At 37.2% G+C, this 17,067-nt stretch overlaps 1 protein-coding gene and 3 pseudogenes across 7 annotated transcripts; 3 read left to right on the forward strand and 1 right to left on the reverse strand.

Annotated features, from left to right (window-relative positions):
* On the forward strand, positions 318–8,163 carry LOC109348466 (annotated as a pseudogene).
* LOC109348458 lies at positions 2,970–5,448 on the forward strand (annotated as a pseudogene).
* LOC109348474 lies at positions 9,780–13,583 on the reverse strand. Of its 7 annotated transcripts, none has more exons than XM_019588961.1 (7): positions 13,458–13,583; positions 13,198–13,371; positions 12,661–12,825; positions 11,713–11,913; positions 10,594–10,691; positions 10,217–10,272; positions 9,780–9,828 (listed from the first exon to the last, which is right to left on the reverse strand). In XM_019588961.1, exons 1-7 carry the CDS (start codon positions 13,522–13,524, stop codon positions 9,807–9,809), a joined length of 783 nt encoding a protein of 260 aa, XP_019444506.1. In that variant the 5' UTR covers positions 13,525–13,583; the 3' UTR covers positions 9,780–9,806. The 7 variants fall into 7 exon arrangements, with proteins under 7 accessions (XP_019444506.1, XP_019444507.1, XP_019444513.1 ...); XM_019588962.1 differs by having other exon boundaries at positions 9,794–9,828; positions 10,217–10,268; XM_019588968.1 differs by having other exon boundaries at positions 9,798–9,828; positions 10,584–10,691.
* On the forward strand, positions 14,432–16,550 carry LOC109343360 (annotated as a pseudogene).

Genomic DNA, 17,067 nt, shown 5'->3' on the forward strand with positions numbered 1-17,067 from the left:
CTCCAAATTAAGATGAAATTGTTCTTATTAGTACTCTCCGCCATCTCTTAAAGTAGGTGATTCACGTTGCATTTTCTTTAATTAGTTTTTATACATGTATATAAGAATAAAATGTTAATATTAACTATACTGATATGTCCTATAGATAATTTCAATTTAATAAAAAAATTCAAAGTGAAAGTGAGAAATAAAAAATTTAAAGTGAGAAATAAAAAATCCAACTAAATTGAGATCAATTGGTATTATTAACTTTTCAATTTCATTCATTCACCTCTAATTTTAATTTCGGCACTGAGTTGAGATACAATTGCGATCATTAGTTTGTCTATGTAATTTCTCAAACTGGAAAGAGGATTCACAACTAATTTTTGGCCTTTTTCGTTACTAATGAAGAGGTTGCACTCTCTCATTCGAACCACAACCTCTATCACTTTCCTTCATTTGCAAGCAACCCATTCTATGGCAATCAAGTTAGGACATATTTTAGACCTCTACACTACCAACAACATCATAAGTCGTTATGCTAAATGCAGCCAACTATCTCTTGCTCACCATCTGTTCGATGAAATGCCCCACCGGAATACCGTCTCTTGGAACACCATCATTTCCGGATACGTCAACTCTCGTGACATTCATTCTTCCATGGAATTCGTAAAAGCCATGACAAGGTCTGGGGTGGCATTTGATGCCCATACGTTCGGAAGCATTCTCAAATGTGTTGCTAGTGCTCACAAGCTTGAGCTCGGGCAACAAATGCATTTGGTTATGTTCAAGATGGGGTTTTTGGAGAATGTTTTCTCTGGGTAGTGCCCTGCTTCACATGTATGCCAAGTGTGGGAGAGTTGATGATACTTTTATTGTGTTTTGGTCTATGCCAGAATATAACTATGTGTCTTGGAATGCGCTAATTTCTGGTTACTCGCAAGTTGGTGATGATGGTATGACACTTATTTATTGGAAAATGATATATACTTCTACATCATAGGAAAAGTAACATATGTCTTTGAAAGTGTATCTATTACATTTCCACACACTAAACTACACCATTTTCACCTAAATGGGTATCCACCTTTTACTTCTATATCACACTCTTCTTCTCCTATTTTTCACCCTCTCAGTCTCTGCTGCACCATCCACTACTTCACCTGCAAGTAAGTAACTATGCATCTTTGTTTTTCTTCCATTTGACCCAAGTTCACTTCTTTAGCTCATTTTTTTGCTCTACGCTTCATATCTTCAGGAATTGTTAATGGGTTTCTTTCCAATTTTGTGCCTGCTTTCACCAAATGGGTCTGGTCACTCAAGGCTATCACCAAAACAGGTTTTAGATCTATTGCAATGCTCACCCGCATTTCTTTTGTTTAATCTTATGCATTTTATGCTGAACTAATTTTATTTATTTATGCTGCAGCAGTTTCGAGCCGGTCAATGATGAAGTTTGAGAGTGGATACAATGTGGAGACTGTATTTGATGGAAGCAAGCTTGGAATTGAGCCTTATGCTGTTGAGGTGTTGCCCAATGGGGAGCTTCTCATTCTCGATTCGGCTAATAGCAACGTTTATAGGATTTCATCCTCACTGTCTTTGTGTAAGAGTAGTAGCTTATGGTTCAGAGTGATTGGCAAAATTCATTCTATTTATGTAATTTTTGGTCTATTTTGTCTATTTCTGTGTTCTTTCGGTCATTTTTATCTATTTATATAGAATTTACCTTATTATGGATTTGGTGCTTATGAACTGGTGAGCTACACAACTTTGTTTAGAACAATGTAATAAGTTGCAAACTTCCTAAGTTCATATTGTTTCCGATGATACTTTTGTTTCATAGACTAACAACTCCTTTTTTGCATTATTAACTGTGGAAGAGTTAACTGAAGTAACTGAGTTTAAATATCGAGTACTTATTTTACGTGAAAGAATATCATGGCATGCTTGTTCGTGATTATGAGCTTTAGTGGAGATGTATCATGATTGTAATGCATTTTGATTCGTGTCGGGGGCTTCTCTTTTTAATATAATTTGTCTAATAAATCAACTCTTCGAATGTGTATATTTTATTCACTTGAGAAGATCATGTTCATTGCAATTACGCAGATAGCATACCGATGCCTGTTGTGGGATCTGCCCAAGGATATTCAGGACATGTTGATGGGAAGGTCAGGGAGGCTAGGATGAGCCACCCGAAAGGGATAACTGTTGATGATCGAGGAAATATTTATGTCGCAGATACTTCAAATATGGCAATTTGGAAAATTAGCGATTTGGGTAGAATATTTTGTCCACTTAAATCAACCTTTCCCTTGCTAGAAATTCTAGACAACTCAGAGATCCCGTGTTTCCATGTATGTGTGCAAACTCATGTGGCGCTGTAGGCTTGTTAATAGTTAAAGTGTTATGCTTCACTTCTTATTGATCTAAGGTTTCTAATTTTAGGGGTGACAACAATTGCTGGAGGAAAATGGAGCCGTGTAGGGGGTCATGTTGATGGACCAAGTGAAGAAGCTAAATTCTCCAATGACTTTGATGTGGTTTATGTCGGAAGTAGTTGTTCCCTACTCGTCATAGATAGAGGAAACCGGGCTACCAGGGAGATCCAACTCCACTTCGATGACCGTGCCTATCAATATGGTAGTGGATTCTCACTTGGTAAACTAAATCATCCGAGATTCTCTGTAGAAGTTCTGTTAAGTGTCGATATTCCGCACACCCCAAGAACTCTTCCAAGGATTATGACAGTTCCTGGAATTATTTCTTACTTGGATGGTTATGGTTGTAATGATGGGGAATCAGACATTAGCTCTATTGGATGTCGGGAGCGGAAAATCATTGTTGCAAACATGCTGCCAAATCTAGGCTACTGTTTTGATGCTTCAGTTTTGATGCGGATTCAATTTTATTTAAGTTAAAAGATGGTTTTTCTTCTGATACTAGGGTAATTTATGTGGGTTCTCTCAAGGTTGACATAGAGCAGGAAGAAGTTTCGTAGAGGTTACTGGATGACTTTAATTGTGTACCTACCTTTCTACCCCATGATCTCCAGGAGAAATTCTATCTTGGCTTTTGTAAGCAGCAGATTTGGCCTCTCTTTCATTATATGCTACCCATATGCCCAGATCATGGGGATCGTTCTGATCGTGTGCTTTGGCAGACTTATGTTTCTGCCAACAAAATATTTGCAGACTAAGTTATGGAAATAATAAATCCTGATGAGGATTTCGTTTGGGTTCATGACTATCACTTGATGGTTTTACCTACCTTCTTAAGGAAGAGGTTTAATCGAGTTAAACTTGGATTCTTTCTTCATAGTCTTTTCCCTTCATCTGAAAATTATCGAACTTTGCCAGTAAGGGATGAGATTTTGAGGGGCTTGTTGAATTCTGATTTAATCGGTTTTCATACATTTGATTATGCTCGCCACTTCCTTTCTTGCTGCAGTAGAATGGTAGGCCTGGACTATGAATCTAAGTGAGGACATATAGGACTTGATTACTTTGGTTGCACTATCTTTATCAAAATTTTGCCTATTGGGATTCATATGGGTAGGCTTGAATCTGTATTAAATCTTCCCCGTACAGCTGCTAAACTAAAAGAGGTTCAAGAAGATTTTAAGGGTAAGAAGGTGATTCTTGGTGTTGATGACATGGATATTTTCAAGGGCATCAGTCTGAAATTCTTAGCCTTGGAGCAGCTACTGCAACAGAAGCCAGATTTACAGGGTAAAGTTGTCCTAGTTCAAATTGTAAATCCTGCAAGGGGTTCAAGGAAGGATGTTCAGGAAGCAATGAAGGAAACATATCTGATTTCCCAAAGGATCAACGATATATATGGATCAAATAATTACCAGCCGGTCATTCTCAATGACCGCCCTGTTCCTCGTTTTGAGAAGACTGCCTATTATGCTGTAGCAGAATGTTGCATTGTCAATGCTGTAAGGGATGGCATGAACTTAGTGCCATATATATATATTGTCTACAGACAGGGAACTGCAAAAATGGATTTAGCATTGGAGAGAAAAAGTGATTCTCCTCGTTCAAGCATGCTTGTTGTGTCTGAGTTCATTGGTTGTTCGCCTTCTCTGAGTAGAGCGATCAGGGTCAATCCTTGGGATGTAGATGCTGTTGCCGATGCTCTGTATTCGGCCATTACTATGTGTGATTCAGAGAAGCATTTGCATCATGAGAAACATTATCGTTATGTTAGTTCTCATGATATGGCATATTGGGCTCGAAGCTTTATGCAGGATTTGGAGAGAGCCTGCAAAGATCATTACACCAAAAGGTGCTGGGGGATTGGTCTGGGTCTAGGGTTTAGAGTTGTTTCTCTTTCTCATGGTTTTAGGAAGTTGTCCATTGACCATATTGTTTCAGCATACAAAAGAACCAACAAAAGGGCCATTTTTCTCGATTATGATGGCACTATAGTACCAGAATCTTCTTTAAATAAAGCCATCAGCGCTAATGTCATATCCGTACTAAATGCGTTGTGCAATGATACTAAAAACATCGTGTTCATTGTTAGCGGGATGGGAAGGGATTCTTTGAGTAATTGGTTTACTTCATGCAAAATGCTAGGACTTGCAACTGAACATGGGTACTTTTTAAGGTATGTCATATTATTCTTAGTAAGACTGGACACACCTTTGTATCACACACAAAAAATAATATTGACAGAGCTTTTTCTTACATTGCTGTAGGTGGAATAGAGATTCCGAATGGGAAACTAGCTACTTATCTATGGAACTTGATTGGAAAAATATGGTGGAACCTGTCATGCAGTCTTATACAGAGGCAACTGATGGATCTAGTATTGAAGTTAAAGAAAGTGCTTTGGTGTGGCATCATCTGGATGCAGACCCTGATTTTGGTTCTTGCCAAGCCAAAGAACTGTTGGATCACCTGGAAAGCGTGCTTGCAAATGAACCAGCAGCAGTTAAGAGAGGCCAGCACATTGTTGAAGTTAAGCCACAGGTAGAGTTTTCCAAATCCCTTCTCACCATATATTCTTCTATATATGTGAAATTCAGAAGCTTGAATGGACATAATAAAAGTGGTGCTTTGGTGTTTGCAGGGAATAAACAAGGGTTTGGTAGCTGAAAAGATTCTTTCAACTATGGTTAATGGCGATAATTCGCTAGATTTTGTTATGTGCATAGGAGATGATAGGTCTGATGAAGACATGTTTGAGAGCATCTTAAGGACGGTTTCGTGCCCATCATTGCTAGCAGCTCCAGAGATATTTGCTTGCACCATAGGTAGTAAGCCGAGCAAGGCCAAGTATTATCTCAATGATACTACCGATGTTATAAAGTTGCTGCAAGGTCTCGCCACTTCATCTAATCCAAAGCCCAGGCATCTTGCCCATTTCCAGGTTTCTTTTGAGAGCACAGTTTGAGTTGGACTGGGCAAGGCCAAGTATTATCTCGATGATACTACCGATGTTAAGGATACTGCAACTGTTCTTAGGAAGAATATCAGAAAGACTACCATTTTTCACCATTGTAATACGAGGAAAAAATGTATACACTGAGAGATAGTATTATATACACCGCCACACTGCATCATTCACTATTCATATTTAATCATCATTGATTCTTGTAATATATCAACTGTACAATGAGAACTGAAAAAGGCATGCAGCAAAACAATAGCAATCAATATAACCTAAAAATGACACTTATTTATTGGAAAATGATATATTCTTCTACATCATAGGAAAATTAACATGTTTCTTTGGAAGTGTATTTATTACATTCAAATCCAAATCGTAATACTTGTTGAAAGGAGAACAAATAAACTTGGTTTAGCTTTATACTAATTGAAGAAAAACCCGATTCTGATGGCGAACCCAGCTCAAGTTTCTGCTTTGAATCTGATCAATATGTGAACTTTCTCCACTTGCAATTTCAACTTCAGACCCAAACATTGTTTTGAATTCCAAGAACCAAACCCTAATTATTTTGAAAGCGAATTTGAAAACACTACAGAGGAGTTCGACAAAGATCGTGTGGAAAATTTGAAATTTTTGGCCTTTTTCATTACTAATGAAGAGGTTGTTGTACTCTCTCATTCGAATCACTACCCCTATCAGTTTCCTTCATTTGCAAGCAACCCATTCAACTGCAATCAAGTAAGGACATATTTCTGACCTCTACACTACCAACAACATCATAAGTCGTTATGCTAAATGCAGCCAACTATCTCTTGCTCACCAACTGTTCGATGAAATTCCCCACCGGGACACCGTCTCTTGGAACACCATCATTTCCGGATACATCAACTCCCGTGACATTCACTCTTCTATGGAATTCCTAAAAGCCATGACAAGGTCTGGGGTGGCATTTGATGCCCATATGTTCGGAAGCATTCTCAAATGTGTTGCTAGTGCTCGCGAGCTTGAGCTCAGGAAAAAACTGCATTCAGTTATGTTCAAGATGTGGTTTTTGGAGAATGTTTTCTCTAGTAGTGCCCTGCTTCACATGTATGCCAAGTGTGGGAGAGTTGATGATGCTTTTGTTGTGTTTTGGTGTCTGCCAGAATGTAACTACGTGTCTTGGAATGCGCTTATTTCTGGTTACTCGCAAATTGGTGATCATGGAATGGCACTTCATTTACTTAAATGTATGGAGATGGAGGGTTTTTTAATTGACGATGGCACAGTTTCTCCTCTTTTGACGTTGCTTGATGACGTCGAGTTTTACAGGTTGGCTATGCAGTTACATTGTAAGGCTGTAAAACATGGGCTGAAATCGTTTAACACTATCTGCAATGCTATGATCACAGCATATTCAGAGTGCGGGTCTCTGCTTGATGCTAAGAGGGTATTCAATGGCGCTGTTGTGTGTCATGATCTGGTTACGTGGAATTCTATGCTTGCAGCTTACTTGATGCACGATAAAAAAGATCTTGCATTTAAAGTTTTCATTGATATGCAAAAATTCGGGTTTGAGCCAGATATTTACACTTATACTGGGGTTGTCAGTGCTTGTTATGCACCTGAGCATAAAAGCCATGGAAAAACCTTACATGGTTTAGTAATAAAAAGGGGGCTTGAGAATTCAGTAGAAGTTTCTAATGCTTTGATTTCCATGTACCTCAAATTGAATAATAGGTGCATGGAAGATGCATTAAAAATATTCTATGCCATGAGTCTCATAGATTGTTGCACTTGGAACACTATTTTGGCAGGGTATTCACAAGTTGGTTTGAATGAAGATGCCTTGAGGTTATTTGTACAGATGAGATCTCTAGTCATAGAAACTGACCACTATACTTGTTCAGCTGTCATCAGATCATGCTCAGATTTAGCAACACTACAGTTAGGTCAATAAGTTCATTTGTTAGCACTTAAAGTAGGCTTTGATACCGATAAATATGTCGGTAGTTCATTGATCTTCATGTATTCTAAATGTGGGATTATAGAAGATGCTAGGAGATCATTTGAAGCAACTTCCAAAGACAATGCAATTCTTTGGAATTCAATCATCTTCGGGTATGCCCAACATGGACAAGGAAATTTTGCACTTGAGCTCTTCCACTTAATGATAGAGAGAAAGGTGAAACCTGATCATATAACCTTTGTTGCAGTTCTAACTGCATGTAGTCATAATGGGCTATTAGAAGAAGGTTGCAACTTTATAGAGTCCATGGAGTCTGATTTTGGTATTACACCGCGAATGGAGCGCTACGCTTGTGCCGTTGACCTCTACGGTCGTGCCGGGACATCTTGATGAGGCAAAAGCTTTGGTAGAAACAATGCCTTTTGAACCTGGCACAATGGTGTTGAAGACTTTATTAGGTGCTTGTAGAATGTGTGGTGATATTGAATTAGCTAGTGATGTAGCAAAAACTTTGCTAGAGCTTGAGCCTGAGGAACACTGCACTTATGTTATACTTAGTGACATGTATGGGCGTCAGAAGATGTGGAATGAAAAGGCTAGTGTAACAAGATTGATGAGAGAAAGGGGTGTAAAAAAGGTTCATGGTTGTAGTTGGATAGAAGTGAAAAATAAAGTGCATGCTTTCAATGCTGAAGATCACTCCCACCCCCAATGCGATGAGATATATATGGTACTAGAACAATTGAAGGTGGGTATTAAGCTGTTTCACAATGTTGCCAATAAAGAAGTTTTACTCCAATGCTTAGATAATCTATGTTAAGTGCTGCAACATTGGATCATCTCCATCAACAGAACAGTTTTCTTCAGGCTCCATAAGTTCAATGGTTGTTTGAGCTCGGGCAACAACTGCATTCAGTTATGTTTAAGATGGGGGTTTTTGGAGAATGTTTTCTCTGGTAGTGCACTGCTTGACATGTATGCCAAGTGTGGGAGAGTTGATGATGCTTTTGTTGTATTTTGGTGTATGCCAGATTGTAACTGTGTCTTGGAATGCGCTTATTGCGGGTTACTCGCAAGTTGGTGATCGTGGTATGGCGCTTCATTTACTTAAATGTATGGAGATGGAGGGTTTTCTAGTTGAGGATGGCACAATTTCTCCTCTTTTGATGTTGCTTGATGATATTGAGTTTTACAGGTTCGTTATGCAGTTACGTTGCTTCTCTTTTTAATATAGTTTGTCTGACAAATCAACCCTTCAAATGTGTATATTTTATTCATTTGAGAAGATCATGTTCATTGCAATTACGCAGATAGCAGACCGAAACCTGTTGCAGGATCTGCCCAAGGATATTCAAGACATGGTGATGGGAAGGTCATGGAGGCTAAGATGAGCCACCCGAAAGGGATAACTGTTGATGATCGAGGAAATATTTATGTCGCAGATACTTCAAATATGGCAATTAGGAGAATTAGCGATTCAGGTAGAATATTTTGTCCACCTAAATCAACCTTTCCCTTGCTAGAAATTCTAGACAACTCATGGATCTTGTGTTTCCATGTATGTGTGCAAACTCATGTGGCACTGTAGGCTCGTTAATAATTAAACTGTTATGTGTCACTTCTTAGTGATCTAAGGTTTCTAATTTTAGGGGTGACAACAATTGTTGGAGGAAAACGGAGCCGTGTAAGGTCATGTTGATGGACCAAGTGAAGAAGCTAAATTCTCCGATGACTTTGATGTGGCTTATGTCGGAAGTAGTTGTTCCATGCTCGTCATAGACACAGGAAACCAGGCTACTAGGGAGATCCAACTCCGCTTCGATGACTGTACCCATCAATATGGCAGTAGATTCTCACTTGGTAAACTAAACCATATGAGATTCTCTATAGGACATATTTTAGACCTCTACACTACCAACAACATCATATTTCAGGCAAAGTTAGAAGTACCTACTCTAAAATCCATTATCTTTCTTTCTTTATTATTTCTACTCATACTCTATCTTCTTATCTTCTCTCTACCTTTTTCACCCCTAAACCAAAGAAAGCTTAAAGTGCCAGCATGGGCAGCAGAAAGCAATGGCAACACTACCGCAATAGATATCATGCAACAGGGTCTTAAACAAAAAATCAAATTTTTATAAGGACTTAAATGTAAAAGATGTTAACATCAAGGAACATAGTCATTAATTTTCATCTTTGCAAGGATGAAAACCCATTTTTCTAATACCAGAATCGAAATTGCCACTTTATTAAGCAGAATTACTTTCCCTAGTTTACAATTCTAGATTCAACTTCACAACCTGTACCACTTAAGCTAAATTCAACCATCTCAATCAAATCTATTTACCTTTTTATACAATAATTCCAATTAAGAACAAAGTGTGCACTTTCAAGTCTCAAGAGTGTCATAATATATTGATAGTGTAGATATGAATAATTTACAAGGATGATGCTAGTTAAGAACACATTACTGTCTTACAAAAAAACTTCAAAGTAATTAGTTAAGATGGAAGAGAAAATAAAGTTAGGATAACCCCTGCTGAAGAATCACAGTACTCCTTTTTCTTGTACCATATCCTTGGTTGAAGGTTGCGTCCGTTGAATCCAGAATTCCATCAAAACTAATCAAATCCTTTAATTGATCATGATACTTACTTGACTTCGTTACCTCACCGCTATTGCAGGCATCTAAATCTAGCAAAGATACGGATTTAAAATGCGGCTTTGGTGAAAATATGTTGATTCTGAACATAAGAAGAAGTTGAGAGAGACATAATCTCCAGAGTTTCATCAGGATTGTGTGCACAGAGGAGAAACTGCAGCTAGCAACTGCGTTTTTGATGCCGAAGTAGAGTATCGGTACTAGCTTCCCCAGACTGGTTAGGCAATGCTTCCATGTCTCGATGAAACGGCAAGGGCTGGAAAGTTCCTGTCTACATAGTTGTTCAGTTATAGAAGGAGTAAGTAAACACTTCGACAAGTAAAATATTCACATTTGCAAGGAACTTGCATGGATTTGGATTGTCTAACTTTGGAGGCCAATGACTTTGGTAACTTGCAACCAATCTAAAACACAATTGACATGTCTTGAACTCAAATGACCAAGAAATCTTCCAGATAATTGACCAATCATAAAACAAATTGTAAAGATACGAAATCCAAATTTGGTAAGTTAAGTTTAAGATTAGTCAATTGTATTTCAGGTAGGTCGAAAGTCACCAATCTCCAAAATTAGAGTCCAAATCTGAACTTACATGGGGAATGATACAAGGGCGAACTGCAATCCCAATCACTAAGCCAAGTAAACATGAAAGTCCTAGTCCTAGGCTCCAAATCATAACTGCACCTAGCCCTGGACAAAAGAGTTTTTTTCATAGTGTCATTGAATCATAGTTTGTAGTGTAGATAAATAAAAGACAAAGGGGCAATTGAGAAAATAAACGTTTGATATATAATATAAAGCTCTTGCATGCAAGGATAACTTTAATATTTAATATAAACCTCAAGGTAACTTTCTCTCGAAGAACAAATGTAGACATGAAGACAAACAACAATAAATCAACAACAACAGCTAAAGTTATTTTCTAGTAGATGGAATCAAATGCTACCATTGTGTTGTTCCAAAAAAAAACAATTTTAAAGAGGCCATTGAGATGGGATGAAGACCAATGAAAAGAAGCTTCTCAGATATTAATGAAAAGCAGTTAAGCATTGTACGATTTGAGGTTTAATAGAGAAGATGACGCATGGATAGGTGGAAGAGAATTAGGAGTTGAAGTTTAATACAATATCATTCTCTTTCGTTAGTGTTTTGTTCAAGTAAAGGAGAACAGAAACTGCAAAATACTCTGAATAACTAGCAGGTAGAAGAGAAAAGTTTCACTTAGGCTGTGTGTGAAATTGTGCAATATATAAATGAAGCCCACTTGTTCACAAAAATGTAGGGAGAAAAATTCCATGTGTCACAATAGTAAAACAAGAGGCACTGGGCGCCAAAGGGATTCATTGTAGGTCAGTCACTCAGTTGAATGCTTCCTACTATCAATATGATAAAAATAAGTAAATAACATTAACTTTAAGACATACAATGAAGGTAGAAAGATCTTGGATTAGGTGAAATTTTTATTAGCATGATATTTATTTTCGACGAGTGGACTTCCAATCTTGAAAAGCATGACTCGATGCAAATTTTCAATGCAATCAATCAATACGATCATGGATTTAATGAAATGTTCATTCTACAAATTTATTAATTTGGGTAAGATTGATTAAGGTAAAGAGGCTTTAACCTAAAAGGAAAATGAATAAATAAAAATGTGAAAAAAGAAAAGTCTATAAAATACACTAGCGGATATAAATATGCTCAATCTCACCAGATTTAGATCCAAAGGTACAATCCTCCTCCTTCAAATTAATCTTCCGAACCAATTGATACATATGATCTGACACCAGCAAAGCACACTGCTCGGGCGCAAAGGTTAGCTCAAAATCATTTGAAAAGGATACATTTTGTGCAGGTCCATCCTTTCTGCTTGATTTTTCTTCTGAGAAGCCTCCAGCAATTGTTGTGACACCTAGACACCACCGAAATAAACCAAAGGAATGTCCATTATTTGCTGATATGTGATAACACTCATCTACGGTTTTAAATTGTAGTTAAGGTTACATTGCGTTTATTACTGGAAATTCCAGCTAGTGCAGCCATAACCACAGTCGCGGTGCGATTGAGGACCACAATTTAAAACAAGACACCCATCTAAAGTTATTAAAAGATTCACCAACATCAACAATTTACAATCTGCATTATGTACCATCCAACCATGCATATAAGAACAAATATTACCTAATACATAATACTCTTCAATACAGGGTATGCTATATATGGTATGCTACTTTACAGATAGGTTGGGAATATACATTGTCAGCAAACTATTTGGGTTCATATGTTATAAAATATTAGTAAGGACACTATATACTTCAATTCGCTAGATATAGTTATTAATTATTACAATTTTATATTAGTAATATAGCCTATGACTATATGGGAAGTTGATAAAAATATTAGTTGGTAGGCTAAGTGTATGACCCATACTTCGTCATGTAGATTAGAGTTGATAAAATCCGGTTCTGTATATAGTCTCAGTCAATCTTTCACTTTGCCTCTATCCCTTCTATGTTATGCAACTATACACTTAAAATAGAACATAGCAATAGCAATTGCAATTCATATCATGCAGCCTAAAGTACTTTCGTGATGCCAAAGTCTGAAGCTTTAGATGCAAACAAAGCAGAACCAAACAAAACAAACGACAATAACATACTTTTGCCACTGATTTTCCTTATGACACGGTTGTTCTTGTCAGCAACATAGACATTTCCTCTAAGATCAACCACAAAGCTTCTGGGTTTGTCAAATTGGGCTGAACCCACATCACCATCTGAATACCCTGTATTCCCATTTCCTGAAAACCTAGTCAAAACACTTTCTGCAACAGAAAACCAAAAATATATCTATTAAAAACATTTAAACTTTAGAGTATGTTTGATGCGCAAAAACGTTAATGAATCTGACTTGTGTTTTCATTTATGTACACGTGTTTGAAAACAACATGGGATGAAAATGAAAGCATTTCAATGTCACTTTCATAACTAAAATACCATGAAGCCACATTCATAATATGAAGAATGAAAACACCAAATGTTGGAACAAATCAAATAGATCCTACAATAAGACTTTTCAAATAGGAAAAATACGAGTTTTTGGCTGCTACAAAAAAAAACACTTTCTTCAACAAAAAACATGCAAAGTTGGAAACTTTAAACACAACCCAGAAGATAAAAATGAAAAGGGTACTTACCCTGGGACATGGGGAATTGTAGGGTGTAGAAAGCGGTGTTTGCAGAATCAAGAAGAATGAGATCCGAGGAACCTGGTTTCTGGAAAACAGAGTGAGGGTTGACTTTGACCTTTTGGCCATCGAGCACAGTGGTAACAGTGTAACCATCTTCAGGAATTACGATTTTGGCGTAAACTGAAAAGTGAAAAAGAAATATATATGAAAAAAGTGTGAAAGAGAAAGGAAAAAATGGTAAAAGGATGAATGACGAGTAGTGTTACCGTTAAATGAGAGGAGTAGGAGTAGGATGAAAAGGGTTAGTGTATGGAAGGTAGAAGGAGAAGCCATGGCTTTATTCCTTCACTTTGCTGCAATTGTAATTGTAACAGAAGAAGCTTTACACTGTTAAAAACTCATGTTTTTCTTATTTTTTGTTTTCCTTTATTTCATACTTTTTATTTTCTTTCTATTTTTCTATTTCTCCGAAGGTGTTTGATAATGAAAGTAAACATTTGAAATAAATTAGGGAATTTGATTCATTGTAGACTTTAGTGACTTAATCCATCAATTTTTTCACATATCTTTATTTTAAAAAGTTTTATATTCATTCATTATATCATACACATTTTTGAAAAAAATAAATACACCAACAATGTAAGTGTTTTATACACTATTGCTGTATGATTCATCATTTATTTTTAATCAAATCTTAAGAATAATACAAAATCTTTATTATGTTCTTGTTTTGTTTGGTATCTTTTATATCCTTATTCCTATTGTTATTCTCACTATTTCGTACATGTTGCCCCTTGTTCATGTACTCATACCTTTTTTTGAATTAATAATATATTATTATGATTCACATGCAGCAAAACAATAGCAATCAATATAACCTAAAAAAATGACACTTATTTTTTTGGAAAATGGTCTATTCTTCTACATCATATGAAAAGTAACATGTTTATTTGGAAGTGTATCTATTATATTCAAATCCAAATCGTAATACTTATTGAAAGGAGAACAAATAAACCCGGTTTAGCTTTATACTAATTGAAGAAAAACCCGATTCTGATGGCCAACCCAACTCAAGTTTCTGCTTTGAATCGGATCAATATGTGAACTTTCTCCACTTGCAATTTCAACTTCAAACCCAAACATTGTTTTGAATTCCAAGAACCAAACCCTGATTGTTTTGAAAACACTACAGAGGAATTTGACAAAGACCATGTGGAAAATTTGAAATTTTTGGCCTTTTTCGTTACTAATGAAGAGGTTGTTGCACTCTCTCATTCGAACCACTACCCCTATCAGTTTCCTTCATTTGCAAGCAACTCATTCTACTGCAATCAAGTTAGGACATATTTATGACCTCTACACTACCAACAACATCATAAGTCGTTATGCTAAATGTAGCCAACTATCTCTTGCTCACCAACTGTTCGATGAAATGCCCCATCGGGATACTGTCTCTTGGAACACCATCATTTCCGGATACGTCAACTCTCGTGACATTCATTCTTTTATGGAATTCCTAAAAGCCATGACAAGGTCCGTGGTGGAATTTGATGCCCATACGTTCGGAAGCATTCTCAAATGTGTTGCTAGTGCTCACGAGCTTGAGCTCGGGAAACAACTACATTCGGTTATGTTTAAGATGGGGTTTTTGGAGAATGTTTTCTCTGGTAGTGCCCTGCTTGACATGTATGCCAAGTGTGGGAGAGTTGATTATGCTTTTGTTGTATTTTGGTGTATGCCAGAATGTAACTATGTGTCATGGAATGCGCTTATTGTGGGTTACTCGCAAGTTGGTGATCGTGGTATGGCGTTCATTTACTTAAATGTATGGAGATGGAGGGTTTTCTAGTTGACGATGGCAGAATTTCTCCTCTTTTGACGTTGCTTGATGATATTGAGTTTTACAGGTTCGCTATGCAATTACATTGTAAGGTTGTTAAACATGGGCTGAAATCGTTTAACATTGTCTGCAATGCTATGATCATAGCATATTCAGAGTGCGTGTCTCTGCTTGTTGCTAAGAGGGTATTCAATGGTGTTGTTGTATGTCGTGATCTGGTTACGTGGAATTCTATGCTTACAGCTTACTTGATGCACGATAAAGATCTTGCATTTAAAATTTTCATTGATATGCAAAAATTCGGATTTGAGCCAGATATTTACACTTATACTGGGGTTGTCAGTGCTTGTTTTGCACCCGAGCATAAAAGCCATGGAAAAACCTTACATGGTTTGGTAATAAAAAAGGGGCTTGAGAATTCGGTAGCAATTTCTAATTCTTTGATTTCCATGTACCTCAAATTGAATAATAGGTGCACGGAAGATGCATTAAAAATATTCTATTCCATAAATCTGATAGATTGTTGCAATTGGAACACTATTTTGGCAAGGTACTCACAAGTTGGTTTGAATGAAAATGCCTTGAGGTTATTTGTACATATGAGATCTCTAGGCATAGAAATCGACCACTATAATTTTTCATTTGTCATCAGATCATACTCAGATTTGGTAACACTACAGTTAGGTCAACAAGTTCATTTGTTAGCACTTAAAGTAGGCTTTGATATCGATAAATATGTCGATAGTTTATTGATATTCATGTATTTTAAATGTGGGATCATAGAAGATGCTAGGAGATTATTTGTAGCCACTTCCAAAGACAATGCAGTTCTTTGGAATTCAATCATCTTCGGGTATGCCCAACATGGACAAGGAAATTTTGCACTTGAGCTCTTCCACTTAATGATAGAGAGAAAGGTGAAACCTGATCATATAACCTTTGTTGCAGTTCTAACTGCATGTAGTCATAATGGGCTATTAGAAGAAGGTTGCAACTTTATAGAGTCCATGGAGTCTGATTTTGGTATTACACCGCGAATGGAGCACTACGCTTGTGTCGTTGACATCTATGGTCGTGTCGGGCATCTTGATGAGGCAAAAGCTTTGGTAGAAACAATGCCTTTTGAACCTAACACAATGGTGTTGAAGACTTTATTAGGTGCTTGTAGAATGTGTGGTGATATTGAATTAGCTAGTGATGTAGCAAAAACTTTGCTAGAGCTTGAGCCTGAGGAACACTGCACTTATGTTATACTTAGTGACATGTATGGGCGTCAGAAGATGTGGAATGAAAAGGCTAGTGTAACAAGATTGATGAGAGAAAGGGGTGTAAAATAGGTTCCTGGTTGTAGTTGGATAGAAGTGAAAAATAAAGTGCATGCTTTCAATGCTGAAGATAACTCCCACCCTAATGCAATGAGATGTATATGGTACTAGAACAATTGAAGGTGGGTATTAAGTTGTTTCAGAATGTTGCCAATAAAGAAGTTTTACTCCAATGCTTAGATAATCTATGTTAAGTGCTACAACATTGGATGCTCTCCATCAATATAACAGTTTTCTTCCGGCTCCATAAGTTCAATGGTTGTTTGGTATAGTACTTTTGCCTGGTCCGTTGCGGATATGCCCGGAATAGACCCCTCAGTTGCCTGCCACCGCCTCACGACAAATCTAGGAGCAAGGCCGGTGGCCCAGAAGAAAAGAAAGATGGGTGTTGAAAGAACAACTGAGGTTACTCAAAAGATGTCAGAATTACTAGAGGTCTGCTTCATCTGAGAAATAACATATACCACCTGCTTGGCAAACGTCGTGCTGATGAAAAAATCATCTGGTAAGTGGCGGATGTGTGTGGACTATACAGACATGAACAAAGTATGCCCCAAAGACCCAGACTCCCTCTCGAACATCGATCATCTCGTTGACAATTCTTCCGGGTATCTGTTTCTGTCATTTATGGATGCTTATTCAGTGTATAACCAAATTCTCATATATCCCCCAAATCAAGACAAGACCACCTTCATTACAGCCAAGGCGGCT

Source organism: Lupinus angustifolius, chromosome LG01 (genome assembly GCF_001865875.1).
Source record: "Lupinus angustifolius cultivar Tanjil chromosome LG01, LupAngTanjil_v1.0, whole genome shotgun sequence".
Classification (NCBI taxonomy): domain Eukaryota; kingdom Viridiplantae; phylum Streptophyta; class Magnoliopsida; order Fabales; family Fabaceae; genus Lupinus; species Lupinus angustifolius.